This window comes from Gracilinanus agilis, chromosome 4, assembly GCF_016433145.1.
Source record: "Gracilinanus agilis isolate LMUSP501 chromosome 4, AgileGrace, whole genome shotgun sequence".
NCBI lineage: Eukaryota > Metazoa > Chordata > Mammalia > Didelphimorphia > Didelphidae > Gracilinanus > Gracilinanus agilis.
In genome coordinates this window covers 467,687,904-467,704,091 of record NC_058133.1, presented here as the reverse complement: position 1 = coordinate 467,704,091, position 16,188 = coordinate 467,687,904, and the positions used below count along the sequence as shown (strand labels likewise).

At 38.1% G+C, this 16,188-nt stretch overlaps 1 protein-coding gene across 1 annotated transcript in view; it reads right to left on the bottom strand.

The window, feature by feature from the left end:
* The window catches only part of MAB21L3 (mab-21 like 3), a 79,123-nt gene that overhangs the window by 9,491 nt on the left and 53,444 nt on the right, over positions 1-16,188 (bottom strand). Inside the window, exon 5 of the mRNA XM_044675531.1 lies at positions 6,343-6,634. Within this exon, the coding sequence (XP_044531466.1) occupies positions 6,343-6,634 (292 nt within the window). The remainder of the gene's footprint in view (positions 1-6,342; positions 6,635-16,188) is intronic.

The following is a 16,188-nucleotide window of genomic DNA, read 5'->3' as shown; positions in this document are numbered from 1 at the left end:
TTTTCTTTTTGCCCTCTGTTCTTAACATTTAACAAAGATTAGGGGACTGCTTGCTAGTGACTTTTTAAGGGGTGGAGGGTGGGAGAAGAAGTTCCAATTTTGGAACCTTGGAACTAGATCATCTCTCTCTCAAATCAAAGGTCTCAAATTGACTTTCATTTACTCTTTCTCTGAGGGCTTTGTTTCATCTCCTGGCCAAATCCCAGACCAATTCAATTCAAAAGCAAACACTGATTAAATGCCTTCTAGAAACCAGCCATTGCTAGATAATGGATATGCAAAGACAAAAAGCCAGTTCCTTTTTTTTTTTTTTTTTTTTTAACCCTTACTACTTTGGTTCTAAAGCATAAGAGTGGTAATGGCTAGGCAATTGGAGTTAAATGACTTGCTCAGGGTCATACAACTAGGACATATCTGAGGTCACATTTGAATCCAGGATTTCCTATCTCTATCCAGGCTTTTTATCCTCCGAGCTATCTAGCTTCCCCGACAAAAGCCAGTTCTCCAACTCAAGGAGCTCACATTTTTACTGGGGTAAGGGAGTGTGTATACACTATAAACTGCTACACTATAATGCAAAGTAAGTTGAAGAAGAGAGAATTAGCAACTGATGGGATCTGGGAAGGCTTCACAAAGGAATTGGCCCTCTATAAAGGGTATCAACTGGCATTGAATTTATTTATTTGTTTGTTTGTTTATTTTAAGCCTTCACCTTCCCTCTTGGTGTTAATACTGTGTATTGGAGGCAGAAGAGTGATAAGGGTAGGCTATGGGGGTCAAGTGACTTGCCTAGGATCATACAGCTGGGAAGTGTCTGAGGTAAGATTTGAACCTAGGACATCCTGTCTCTAAGCCTGGCTCTCAATCCACTGAGCCACCCAGCTGCCCCCTGGTATTGAATTTAGAATGAAGATGAGTTTTGAAAGGAAGAAATGAAGATGGAGCATAGGATCACAAAGCTAGAAAAGACATCAGAGGCTATCTGATCATCTATATACAACTGGTACTTTGAAGCTTATAAATGTGAGTTTATAACTTCAATTTATTTTGCCTATTGCTTTATTTTATAAACGGAGAAATCGAGGCGCAGGAAGCTCATATGACTTGCCAAAAGTCACTGAAGTAGGCTCTATCAAAGACAGGATTTGAACTCAGAGTCTTCTTAGTCTCAAACGAGAGTCTTTCCCACTGTACCAGGGAGCTCATTAAAGAACAGCCTGCATTAATACAAGGAAATGGAAAATGGGCTCTTAAATTGGGGAAAGAGCTAATACATCAGCTTAGCTATAACAAAGAGCTGGAATAGTAGTAAACTGAAGTCAAATTGGAAAGCTAGGTAGGAAGGAGACCAGGACGTGTTTTCAGCAATGTGTTCAAGAGTTTGTATTATATCTTAGAAGTGATGGGGGGAGGGGGTAGTTAGTTGGCTGTGTGGATAGACAGCCAGGTCTAGAAAGGGAGGTCCTGAGTTCAAATCAGACCTAACACACTTCCCAGCTGTGTGACCCGGGGCAAGTCACTTAAACCTCATTACCTAGCATTTTCAGCTTTTCTACTTAGTACTGATTCTAAGACAGAAGATAAAGATTGAATGAAAAAAAGGAAAAAAGTCATGATAAACAAAGTTTCTCAAATAAGTTGCTGACATGAAAGTTGGCATCTTTATGGAAAATGGATTAGAAAGAGGAGAAACTAGAAGAGAGACCAATTAATATTCTATTGCAGTACTCTAGATACAGAGAGGGGAAAGTCCTTAACTATGATGGTAGAATATGAGTGGAAAAAAAGGAACAGAACAAAGAATGCACATGATCTATTAACTGGATATTGTGAGAGAGGAGAGTCAAGGATGTCTCCTACATCATAAAAGGCTTCATAGAAAACCGAGGCCATCTCTTCTCCAGACTAAATAGCTTCTGCTACTTCAATAATTTCTCATCACACAGGGTTTGGGGTTTGGATACAGAATATGATGAGTTCTTTTGGACATAGTGTTTGAGATGTTCATCAGGCAATTCATAGTTCAAAATTTGTAGTGCAAGAGAGAGAGCTACACGTAGACATTTGAGAGTCATTTGCATAGAAGTGACCATTAAATCCAGTGGAGATGATAACATTAAGGAAGAGAATGGAGAGAGGAGAGAGGAAAGGGTCCAAGATAGAGCCTTTAGGGATAGTCACACTAAGGGAGAAGGAGACCACCCTGGACACTTGATTCATCAGGCACAATTTTTTTACAAGCTATAGCCACAGAATGTTTTCTAAGAAGGGTTCAAAACGGATAATAAAAATGAAAATAATAGCTAGTTCCACTTCTTACATTTAAAAATTCTACCACAAGCACACATTTGAAAAATCCTTTAATACCTATAATTACTGCATAATAAACTTGTAAGGTTGGTTTTTCTAGTATTGTCACTTTTAGAGGCGGCTAAATCGAACCGTAGATAGAGTGCCAGGTCTAGAATTAGGAAGGCCTGGGTTTAAATCTGGCCTCAGACACTTCCTGGTTATGTGCCCCTGGGCAAGTCACTTAACCTGAATTGCCTCCTCCTAGCCACTCTTCCATCTTAGAGTTGATAACTAGGACAGAAGGTAAGGGTTTAGAAAAAAAAAAAGTATCAACCTCTGTTTACAAACACATGGAAGATTAGAGATATGAAATGCTTTGAGGATCAAGTGGCTAGCAAGAGTTAACTGAGACTTGAACCCAGGTCTTCTGACTCTAAATCTCGTGCTCTTCGCACCAAGGTAAACTGATGAATTGACTCCTGAAGGCTTATTCCATGGATGGTTACTCAGAACATGGGTAAGAGTTTCTCTACTTGGTGAGTTCATCTAAATGGCATTAAGGCCAAGCTCTAGTCTGGATAATAGGACTTTTGTTCTTTGCTAAAGAACAGCAGAAAGCTACTGGATTAGAAGGATAGCTTCCCTGAGAACAATGGAGGAATATGATAACCTAATATGCATGAGGTCTGCATCTGAAGGTCTGAAATTTCTGTGCAAGGAGAGATAGGCAGCATCTTGGATAGAGTTCCAGGCTGGGAGTCAGAAAGACTCATCTTCCTGAAATCAAATATGGCCTTGGATACTTACTATCTGTGTGACCTTGGGCAAGTCCCTTCACCCTGTTTACCCCAATACCCTCATCTCTAAAATGAGCTGGAAAAGGTAAACCACTTCAGCATCTTCACCAAGAAAATCTCAGATGGGAGTTGGATATAATTAAAAAACAACTGATGCTTTTCTGGAAATGTCTAAATGTCTGAAGCTCTGTTAGCTTAATTCAGGTCTCTATAATAAGGCAAATTAATTTTTTAGGATTCAGTTTTCATAAACCAAGTTATAAAAGTCCTAGAGACTTGTCTTTTCACATTGGACTTCTGGTCACAGATTTGAAAAGGGAAACTAGAGATCCAAGCTCTGCTTGAATACTTCTGGTGATGGGGGACTTACTATCTATAAAGGAAGTCCACCCTAGTTTTTAGTAGGTCCCAATCTACTACCCATTGATCCTACTTCTGTCCTAGGAAGCCCCGAAAAACAAATCTAATCTGTCTTCTCCATGAAAGTGCCTCAGTTATTGGGAAACAGTTGTCCCAATTCTCCTTTATACCTCCAAACACAGGACATCTATTCTTTACACTAACTATCCTTAGTTCCTCCTAGGACATGGCTCTGAGTCTCCTCCACCATTCCATCTTGTTACAGCTCCCACACAACTGAAAAATTATTGAACAACAAAATGGGAGGTCTTACCTGAATTAATGACAAGCAATTCCACTAGGTTATACATGTATTATCACTCAATACCAATTTCCATATTCTATATTGTTAGATGCAATAGATTATTATTTTTTAATGAATAGCTTTTTCTCCTCTTTTGGTAGGAGGGGGCAAGACATTTATTTGGGAATGGATGTAATATTAAAAAAACAAAAGCTAGTGAAGTCAGTAGGACCACAATAACTGTACACAATGACTACAATAGTGGAAATAAAAATAACATCAACAAGAAAAAAAAGAAATATGGCTCCCAGTCCATTCTATTCACACACTAATCTTTGAAAAGATTTCTTTTCTAATAGATTAGTCCTTATCTTCCTTTAAGTAAGATAAGAGACCAAGACCACCCAAAGACAATGGCCACAGTAAGGATGAAAGAGAGATTGTGTAAAGAGGAAACATTCCTTTATCAATCTATGTAGTACAAAAGATATTCATTATCCTTATCACACAATTAACTTGGTATGAATGACCCACAGTATTATATTATTGACAAAAGCCACTTAACCATTTTAATCCCCTTTAAAAGTAGGCAGAGATTTACCTTTTCATTTATTCCACACACATCACAAACATACATGTAGGGGCACACATACACAAACATAAAGAGATGGATAGATTAAGTTTTTGAATTTTTGTTGCCATCCATGATGCAATGTAGAATAATGGAAAGGGCCCAGATTTGGAGTCAGGAGAGTATGGGAGCCTGTAGAGAACTGCAACTTATTTATCTAGGGGTTGGATTCCTTATCTGTAAAGTGAGTTCAATGCACAGTCTCCTGAGGGACACTCATCCACTCATCTTTGAAATCTCTGAAACTCCCACCCTGGGTTTTAGCCATGAAATGGAAAAAAAAAAAAAAATCTCATTTAGTCCATCATATCTAGCTGACCCAAAATGGTAGACCAGACCTTGTTTCATCTTCAAATCTTATCCAGTCATCCCTACCCAGATCATCCTACCATATTCCTCCCACTTATGCATCATTGATCCACACCCAGTTTCTACTTCTTGCTATGGGCACAGTAATTAATCCATGATACCATTGCTTCTAGGAAAGGATTCCTCAGCTGGCTGCCCTTTGGATCAACTCTCTATTTCTGTGACTCCTCAGACCCAGACTCATCCCTGAGAACCACTTCTCTATATGTAATGACTTACCTGATTAAAATGCAGATTCCTCAAGGGCAGGGATTGTCCTTGTTTTTTGTTTTTTCTTATTTATATCTTTAGCAGGAAAAGTATAGTAACTGGCACAAAGCAAGTACTTAATAAATATTTTTTCATTTGTCCCTTTTAGCTCTAACATGCTGTTTCAGTTTTCTTTTTTCTTTTTAAATAAAAATCCTTGCCTTCAATCTTAGAATCAATACTAAATATCAATTCTAAGGCACAAGAGCAGTAAGGGCTAAGTCAGTGATGGTGAACCTTTTACAGGTCGAGTGCCCAAACTGTAACACTCATGCTGCATGTAACCCCCACCCCCAATCCGCCTTATCCCAGACAAGGGAAAGAGGAAGAACTCCCATTGGGCTGTTGGACAGAGGGGAGGGAAGGGAGAAGCCCCCTCCAGCACTCATGACATAGGTTTGTCAACATGGGGCTAGGCAGTGGTGGTTAATGACTTGCCCAGGGTCACACATCTAGGTAGTGTCTGAGGCCACATTTGAACCCAGGACCTCCTGTCTCTACACCTGGCTCTCTATCTACTGAGCCACTTAACTCTCCCTAATATGCCATGTTTCTAAAGAGTCTTGCATAGACTCTATCCTACCTAGAGAAAAAGCTGAACTATTTCACAGATACTTAAATTTAAGGGATAAGACACTGTGATTAGCTGTAGCTATTAAGGTAAATATTTTATGAGCAGGAGAACTTAGTGAAAAAAGAATTAGACTTGGAGGCAGAGAGAAGCTTGGTTCTAATTCTGGCTTCATTACTACTTATTTGAGCTTGGACCTAACTAATAGCTAATATTTCTATAGTATGCAATGTTGACAAAGCACTTTAGATTTATCATCTTATTTTAGCCTCACAAAACCCTATGAGGTCCTTGTTATTATTTTCCACATTTATAGATGGAAAGCTGGGATGAAAAGAGATTATGTGACTTGCCCAAGTTGACCCAATTCATAATTGTTTGAGGAGATGTTTGACTTGTCTTTTTTTATAAACCTTTACTTTCCCTCTTAGAATAAATATCGTGTATTTGTTCCAAGGCAGAAGAGTGATTGGGCCATGGGGGTTAAATGATTTGCCTAGGGTCACACAACTAGGAAGTGTCTGAGGCATGATTTGAACCCAGGATCTCTCATCTCCAGGCTTGACTCTCAATCTACTGAGCCACCTAGCTGCTAAGACTTCAGACCTCTTGATCCCAAAATCAATGTTCTATTATCCCCCTTATTAATTAAATGTCACTTAGCCTCAGTTTCCTCATCAATAAAATAAATGGATTGGATTAGATGACCTCTAAGGTTATTTCAAGCTCAAAAATCTCCAATTCCAAGATCAAATCTCATGAAATTTCTTTTGTATATTCCTAGACTCACTAGTGAGGCTGCAGGTCTTAATTGAGATATCCACGAGATTCCGGAACACTTGAAGGACCTTTGCTGGTATGATGTCTCCTTCTATAATCACATCCATTTCATGCCACTGCTGCAGAGACTTCAAAAACTGATTTACTTCCAGCCATTGGTACAAATCTTCAGGATCCCGAACTGGAGAGACCTGGGGAGAGCCACTCAAGGAATAATACCGCCACCTTCGGTTCTGCTGTTTTTTATACCCAACCAGTCCTTTAAGAGGGACTGTGATGAGGAACTGATTAGGTGCCAAAACCTAAGCAAAGCCAGAGAGAAAAAAAAGGAGAGACAATAAGAGAAAGGAGATTTAAGCATTAACTTGGTGTTTCCAGAATAATAATATCTAGCCTTTACATAGAGCCTTCAGGTTCTCAAAGTGCTTTACAGAGATTGTCTTCTGTCCTCCCAACTACTTTGGGAAGGAGGGAAGTGCTATTTTCCCCATTTTGCAGATGCAGATACTGAGTCAGACAAAGTAAGTGATTTGCCAAGGGTCACATCATTAGGAAGTGTATGACACTGTATAGGAAGGCAAAGCTTTCCAATTCCAGGTCCTGAACTCAGTCCACTATACAATCTAGCTGCCTAATATATTTATATTAGGCATATGTAATAATACATAATATAAAATTATATATATAATTTTATTTGAACACATGTTATCTCTCTAATAGAGTGTATGTTTCTTGAGGGTAGGGGCTATTTCACTACTTGTTTATAACCATAGAGTCTAGCACATGATAGATGATTAATAAATGTTTGTGGAATTTCATGGAACTTAATTCATTAGCCCAGGATGGAAAAGATGATTTCTAGTAAACAAACAGTAGGGAAGTGAATATCTTGGTTGAACCAGCCATTGCAGGTTCATGACTTCTCCCTCTGATCTCCGATGGCAGTGTTTGTACTTCTTCCTTGCATTTGTTACATCATCTTAAAGTAAGGTTGCTTAAGTCTTCTCTTCCTTAGAAGATAAGTGCCTTGAAGGCAGGGGTTGGGTCATTTATCTTCATACTGTTCTCAGGACCTAGCACAATGCTCCGCTTAATAAATGTTGTTCTGAGCTGGTGTTTATTAAGAAGACGGGTCTGAAAGTTCTGAGAAAAGAACAGCTAGCAATGGGAATGGATGCTGCCAACTTCCCCTATCCCTTATCTTTTCTCCCAGGATTTCATGATTAGACCTGTCTTAGAACATAGTATGACTATGAGTCAAAGAGAAAATGGTAGCCAGAGAGTACACATTTTAATGAAATGTTTTATAAGAAACATGACTTTGAACTTTAATACAAACAATGTAACTTGCTTCCTTTAATATTAATTCATTTCAATGAATATTTCTAAAAAAGGAAATATGACATAATAGGTCAGATTGAGTCAGAAAAGACCTGGATTCAAGGTCTTATATGCATCTACAAATGCTGCTGAATAAACATGGGAAAGTCTTTTAAGCTTTTAATACTTTAAACAATTTTTTAAGTTTTAAAAGAGGCAACCTTAAAGGAGGGGGGTAGCTAGGTGATTCAAAGGATAGAATTGTAATATTGAAAATTAATATTATGCCAAATGTAACATTTAGAAATTGTTTGGAAATATAATATTAGTTTAAAAAAGTGTTGTGGTTGCCATTTATAAAATAATTAACCCTTAAGTCATGAGGATGATAGTAGATTTTAACAAATTAATTTTAATATAAATATAGTCTAAGAAAGAAATAAAGAGGGAAGGAAATTAAAAAATAGTTTCCTAGTCTACCACCCTAATTTTACCAGCCCATGAAAATGTCTTTTGCTGGAGTCACCAATGCTGAATCACAGAAAGACCCCCAGCCAAAAATCTCCAGAGAAAAGACCCAGATCTCCTCTAAGGTCTCATTTTTTATAGTTCTTTTTCTCCACATCACTTCCTTTTCCTGTGTGCTGGTCTATGACATCTCAGGAGCCAATCAAAGTCTCTGTTTGGAGCATTCCAGCTATGCTAATGGGCTGGCTCAGACCAGCAGAAAGTTTACAACCTTGGGAGAAAGGGGTTCCCTTTATACAGAGCACCAGACTTGGAATTGGGAAGACCTGGGTTCAGATCTGACCTCAGACACTGCCAAGCTGTGCAAATCTGGGAAAGTCACTTAACCCTATTGCCTAGCCTTTACTGCTCTTCTGCCTTAGAACCAATACATAGTATTGGTTCTAAGGCAGAAGGTAAAGGTTTTTTTTTTTAAAAAAAAAAGGTAGGACAAAGGGCACTGGACTTGGGAGTCGGGAAATCTTCAGTTCATTAAACATTTAGTAGCTGTATAATTCTGGCTACATCATGGTGTTTCCATTTTCTATCCTATAAAAAGAAGAGAGGCATCTGGGTGGCACAATGGATAGAGAGTCAAGTATAGACAGGAGGTCCTGGGTTCATATCCGACCTCAGATACTTCTAAGATGTATGATCCTGGGCAAGTCACTTAACCTCATTTGCCTAGTCCTTGACCTTCTGTCTTAGAGTTGTTACTAAAACAGAAAATAAGGGTTTAAAATAATAAAAAAAAAAAATTAAAGGAGGGATTGGTCTAAGGAAACTATCGATAAGAAGAGTTTCCATAGACACTAAAATATATCTAGCAGTACTTAAAAAACAAACAAACAAACAAAATCTTACATTCTGTCAGAATCAATACTAAGTATCAGTTCCCAGGCAGAAGATTTTAAGAGATAGGCAATTGAGATTAAATGACTTGCCTGGGGTCACACATCTAGAAGTGTCTAAAACCATTTTTGAACCCAGGACCTTCCATCTCCGGACCTGGCTCTCTGTCCATTGAGACACATACATGTCCCTTTAGAAGTTCTTTCTGTGATTTATAATAAAGAATTGGAAACAAAGTAGATGTCCCTCATTTGGGGAATGGCTGAACTAATTGTGATATATTAATATATTGGGAATATTACTGAGCTAAAAGAACTGATATGTGTGATGAACACAGAGAAGTTTGGAAAGAGTTCTATGAACTGATATAGGGTGAATTAAGAGAATTAAGAAAGCAATATACACAGTAACTTCTACAATGTCAAGGGAAAGAACACCTCATCAAAAAATCAAGAGTGAATAAAAAGTTATAGTAAGGAAGCAGGAGTTGAATGAAGAGATAGGAGAGGACACCTCAGCCCCTACTCCAACCCACTGTTTGGTGGAGATGGGAGGTCCACAGGGACTTTTTCACTGTTATTGATTAGTTGTACCAACTTTTTTTTTCTCTCTAAAAACTACAATTTATTAAATGGGAGGAGGAGCAGAGGAATATTTGGGATAACTATGGTGGTATAAAAAACCCAAAACATCAATAAAAGCTTATTTTTATAAAAGGGATTGTAAGGGTTGTAAGGCCCTCTCTGGGTCTAACTTTGTGTCCTATAATCTTTTAATTGGCTTCTCTACATTGAAAAGAAGGTTTGTCATGAGGAATTACATTTAGGGGGGAAAAAGTCATACATTTTTTTTCAGTCTTTCCCTCTAAATGTGAATGGATTCTATACCCATTCATTCTCTGTTACTTTTCTCACATAGTCTCATCTTCTTATTCTATTTTTTCTTTTTGCCTTATTTCATAAAGTTCTTTGATATTTCTCTGCATTAATTATAGTTGTCCACAATGTTATAAAAATAAAAAAAAACATGTTCAAAGTGTTTCATAGCACCATTCTATATAAGTGCAAAAAAAAGGAAGCTACTAAATATCCAATGAAATATACATTTTAAAAATATTAATTGCTTCATAATATAGGGCAGTTAGGTCATGCAGTAGATAGAATGCTGAACCTGGAATCAGGAAGACTGATCTCCCTGAGTTCAAATCTGGTCTCAGACATTTCTTAGCTATAGGACCCTGGGTAAGTCACTTAATCTGCCTCAGTTTCCTCTTCTCTAAAATGAGCTGGAGAAGTAAATAGCAAACCACTTCAATATTTTTGTCAAGAAAATTCCAGATGGGGTCATGAACATGATTGAAAAATAACTAAACAAAAATAACTACTAATTGCTCTTTTAAAAAATCTTGTCTAAACTCCTCTTATACTCTGGGCAAAGAGGCTATGAGAATCAGACAGGTAAAATCCAAAAATCAGCATGAGAATTCAATGTAGTCCATCATTCTACATCATACCACATACACTCTGGCCATCCTCCTCTTCACTTTCTCACCAGAGATTGGACTCTGACCCTGGGACTCCCAGTAATGACAGATGAGCTTAAATTTTATCTTGTCTTTATCTAGGTCACCATTTTGCCTCTGGCATTTCCAAACTGTGCTGCTACTAGCACTATGGCCAGCATTCTTATTACCACCCTTCCCTTCTAGCTCCCCCTTTTATTTTGTCTTCCTCCATTAGAATGCAACTTCCATAAAGTCTAGGACTATTTTGTGTTCTTACTTCAAGTCTCTTTTTAAATTATATCTTCTTCAAGAAGTCTTTCCATGTCCCTGATACTACTAGTGACTTCCCTCTGAGATGACCACCCTTTTACACTGTCTATATCTTGCATAGTTGTTTATATATTGGGTCCCATGTTAGAACTGGACCTCTTTGAGGACAGGGACTATGCTTTTCCTTTTTTTATATCCCAAATGCTTACTATTTTAATAAACCCTTAATCATTTTGTTGCTATTGATGACAAATAATTGATGACAAATTGATGACAAATAATTTTTTATTCAGCATATCAAGACTAATAGAGAATAATTGAATTAAAGATCTTTAGAGTTAGAAGAGACCTTCTCAGGGACCTAGTCTAAGCAAAGCCTCAAAACTAATCTCATTATAATATACTCAATAAATAAACATTGAGTCTAATCAGTCTCTGCTTACTTCCAGTAAAGAATCAAGTACCACCCAAAGTAACCATTATGTCTTTAGAAAATGACATAGTGAGTCAAAAGAGGGATTTCCAGATTTCCATTGCCATATAAATGTAAATAATATATCTTACACTCTGAGAACAAAAAGAAACTCTACTTAGACCTGAATATATAGTATGAACATATGCAGGATGTTTAAAAGGATCCCTACCTTTTAAAAGGGTAGGGATGGAATAGTCATGGGGAAAAAAAATGAGCAAAATCTCAATTTCCTTTTTACCTGTAGAGATAATCAGATTAACTCAAATAGGAAGCCAGTCCTTGAGACCATGAGTTCTGTATTTGTGTGATTATTCTGAATTTGATGGGAAAAAATACCTACCAACCAAAAATATTCATAATTTCCCATAAAAAGTATTTTAGATTTATAAAATCCAAAGAGAAACCACAGTATACCATAAGAGGTATTTTAGCAGCCAAAATGGTAGACTGATAATCTATAAAGAAAGAATAAATTGATGGAAAGAAGAAGGTGCAGCCAAAGGGAACCTGAACTTAGGCCACATTGCACTAAAGCCCTCACCACAATTTGGCCTGTGTTGTTATTATCCAGTGCGGCCCAGAAAGATCACTGTGTGAAGAGCAAGTTTCCTGTCTGTAGGATTTGGTTGTTTTTTTCATCAGTACTAAACGCTCCGTCTTTTTTCTTTTAATGAGATGCTTATTTAGAAAATGACAAATTTCACAGCAGTAGAGCAGATTTGTCTCAAAGAACAATGAGCTGTTGTAAGGATAGAATGAAGTCAAATTCAAATGGGTGCTCTAGAGCAAGATGACCCAGTTGTAAAAAATATAAAACAATGAAGTCACGAATCTATATATTATTTTATTTAGCTTTGAATGGGAAATCAAAAGGGTCTGTCTCTTTAAGTCCAGCAGCGTTAGCCAGACTTGTAGATGTTCAATAGATTCTTGAATTGATTGGAATATGGGATGAAATGAGATAATTCTTTGTAGCTGATTGCCATTAATTTCAAAATCAATTTTTGTAGCATAAGGCCAAGATAGAGACTAGACCCGTTATTGTACTGATACAGAGAACTCTTAGGCCAAGAACCTCTCTCTACCAATGGAGGTCAGCACTTTCTCTGCAGTTTATAGTCTTAGAGTTTCCTAGAATTCTGAGAGATTAAGCAACTTGTCCAAAGACGAATCTCCACCATATCATAGTGCCTCTCAGATTTATGGTGTAACTTACTTAAAAGCCAAGAAATTGCAATTTAAAAAAAATAGTGACTGCTGAGGAAGAGTAAATTCCAAATGGAAAAATCCTATGAAAGGGAATTTTATGGGTCACCATCCTAGACAAATGTTACTTCATACAGCCCTCTCATGATGGGAAGTCCAATATGGGAGAAAATGAGATTTCATGGCCAAGAGATATGCTTTTAAGAAGATAGTGTTTTAGCTCTGAGGTGGGAACAGATCCATTATAAAATATAACTTTACTGAGATTCAGAAAAGAAGGGAAGTTGAATGAGTTTATAAGTCTGCAAACTGTACTCCTAGGTCCTTGGCCAAAGAACATACATCTAGGTCCTTAGACCAAATACAAGACTAGCTGATGTCATGCTAGAATACGTGTCTTAGACAAATGAAACAGGGTATTAAACATGCTCTCTTGGTCCACTGTGGAGTTATCGTGAGTGGGAGGGGGATAAGGCATTGCTTATCCATTCATACCAGGAGACACACACAGAAGTGAAGAGAAATACAAAAACCCATTTGAGGTTAACCTTCCAGATAAAGATATTTTTCTTGCTTAGAGGGTAGATGAATGGAATTAAGTATCTGTACCTACTCTTGGAAGATCTGGTGGAGATATAAGAGTTCCAAAGTTTCTCTAGAAGAGTGACACCAGGTCTCTGATTCAGATAATTTTGAAACTGAGATTTTGAAGCAATGTATCTGCCCACAGATCATAACTTATGGGAATGATACTTAAGTTGTCCCTTAGAGTACATCCACTTCCTCCTTTATGTTTGGGTTTTGCCTTTTGCCTTGGACTTAACTACTTTTGTAAGATTTAAAGATTTGCATATTAATTTGCAAGAGCTGCTAATTTCATTCTATAATTTTTAAGTGTTTTTTCTTCTTTTTCTTTTCTCTTAATGATCAAAAGCTAAAGCTTCTGCTATTCCCAGCTCTCAGTGATGTTACCAGGAAGAGACTCAGGCCCCGATTACCAAAAGAAAAAAAAAAAAGACTGATGAAATAGAAGACTCTCTTAGCCAGCAGATGAGGGTCTAGACCTGCCACCATGCAAAAGGCTCTGCAAAGGTGAGACTCTCTCTCTAGGACTCCACTTAGAATGTGCGCATACAGAACAAAATAAAACAAGTCTCCTCTTAAGAGTTATCCAATAGGATTGAAAATAGAAATATACAGAATCAGCAATAAAGATTCTTGTTCATAGTCCATCCTTACAGGTCCTAGATTTTTCTACCACTCTGTAGGCACATTTTCTTATATGAATTGTTTTTTCCAATTAGAGTGAAAGCTCCTAGCTTGCTTTTGTTTTATATATTTAAACCTTTACCTTCTGTCTTAGAATCTCTGAGTTCCAAGATGATAAGGGCTAGGCAATTGGGGTTAAATGACTTGCCTGGGATCACGTAGCTAGGAAATATCTAAGGCCAGATTAGAACGCAGAATCTCCCATCTCTAGGCCTGGCTCATAGTGCTAAAACTTATCCTTCATCAGCAAAGGAGGGAGAATCAGCAGTTTTCAGAACTCCCAGTCCACAGCCAAAAAAAGGCTGGGGAAATGATCAAACAGCAAAAGAAACACCCAACCATAGAAAATTTTTATGGAGACAAGGAAGAACAAGGAACTGACTCTGCTGAGAATAGTGAGAGCAAAGCAACCACATGCAAAACTTCAAAGAAAAATGGGAATTGGTCTCAGGCACTGGAAGAGTTCCAAAAGAAATTTAAAAATCAAACAAGAGAAGCAGAAGAAAGATGGGAAGAAAAATGAGGAAAAGAAATGAAAATAATACAAAAATAAAATAGCTTTAAAAAGCAAAATTGGTCAACTGGGAAAAGAAGCACAAAAATCCAATGAGGAAAAGAATTCTATAAAAAACAGAATTGAGGGCTTCCGGGTTAAGATGGCGGCAGAGTAAGAAGCAGCTCTTAACCTCTCCTGACCAAAACACACAAAACTCCTCAAGGGGACATAAAAACAAGTCCAGACGAACGGAGGAACCCCACAACAGGGCACAGCGTGGAAGGTACGTGGAATCGAGACATTTCCAGGCTATAAAGGGCTCTCACTTAATCGCGAGCTGAGCAACCGCCCCACCCCCACCCCCTCCACACTCATCTATAGCTCCGAACCCAGCTAAAAAGAAATAGAGCAAGTTTGGGGCACCCATCGAGTCATCAGCAGCTCCGGGACCTGTTCCTGAGAGCAACAAGACTTAGGACCCCATTAAGTCAAAAAACGCACGTGAAATCTGAGCGCGGGAGCAGAGAGTGGACGCTGGGCGCAGGCGTGGGTGGAGGCAGACACAGCCAGGAACTAAAGCTCTGAAAACCTGAGTGGGGAACCAGTGCAGACGGGTATACGACTGTGGAAGCAGCGCCCTGAGACTTGTAAAGGAACCTCCTGCAGAGGATCAAGCAAGGGGGTCCACCAGGGGGCTTGACCTTGGAAAAAACCAGAACTCAGACCGCAGGAACCAATAGACCACGAACAGACACTGAGCGTGAGGATAAATCTGAGAAGCTGCTGGGCTAATGATGGCTACTCAGTCACAGGAAGTTCAGAAGAGAAAGAATAATAATAACAAGAAAAAGAAGTCTTTAACACTCGACAGCTTTTACACAGAGAAAATCCAGACAACCGAGCAAATAGAGGAGGAGAACAAACAAGCATCCAGACCCTCCTCAAATAAGGAAAACTCCTCACAAACTATGGAAGAGTTCAAAACTGAGATTTTGAGGAAAATGGAAGAGATCTGGCAAGAAAATAACAGTTTAAAAGGTAGAATCTTGCAACTGGAAAGTGAGGCTCAGAAACCAAATGAACTGATAAGCAAATTGAACACCAGAAATGACCAGATTGAAAAGGAATACCAGAAGATTATGGCCGAAAACCAGAAGATTAGGGCCGAAAATCAATCCCTAAAGGCTAGAATCGAGCAATTGGAAGCTAATGATCTCTCAAGACAACAAGAACAAATAAAACAAAGTCAAAAGACTGAAAAAATAGAAGGAAACATGAAATATCTCAATGAGAGAGTGACAGACCAAGAAAACCGGTCTAGAAGAGACAATTTGAGAATAATTGGCCTTCCAGAAAAACCAGAAATTAATAGAAACCTGGACTCCGTACTAAAAGAAATTATTCAGCAAAATTGCCCTGAAGTCCTACAACAAGAGGGCAATATAGACATCGAAAGGATTCATAGAACACCCACCACATTCGACCCAGAGAAGAAATCGGTTAGAAATATTATTGCCAAATTCAAAAGCTTTCAAGCAAAAGAAAAAATCTTACAAGAAGCCAGAAAGAGACGATTCAAATATCAAGGAGCACCAATCAGGATCACACAGGATCTGGCAGCCTCCACTCTAAAAGACCGTAAGGCTTGGAATACAATATTCAGAAAGGCAAGAGAGCTGGGCCTGCAACCACGGATCAACTACCCATCAAAATTGACTATATATTTCCAAGGGAAAGTATGGGCATTCAACAAAATTGAAGAATTCCAGGTATTTGCACAGAAAAGACCAGGGCTAAATGGAAAGTTTGATATCGAACCACAAAAATCGAGAGAAACCTGAAAAGGTAAATAAGATACAGAGGGAAAAGAAAGAAAACTTATAATTTTTAAATTTGCCTTTTTAAGGGCCTCAGTGAGATCTAATTATCTGTATTCCTATGTAGAGAAATGTTATGT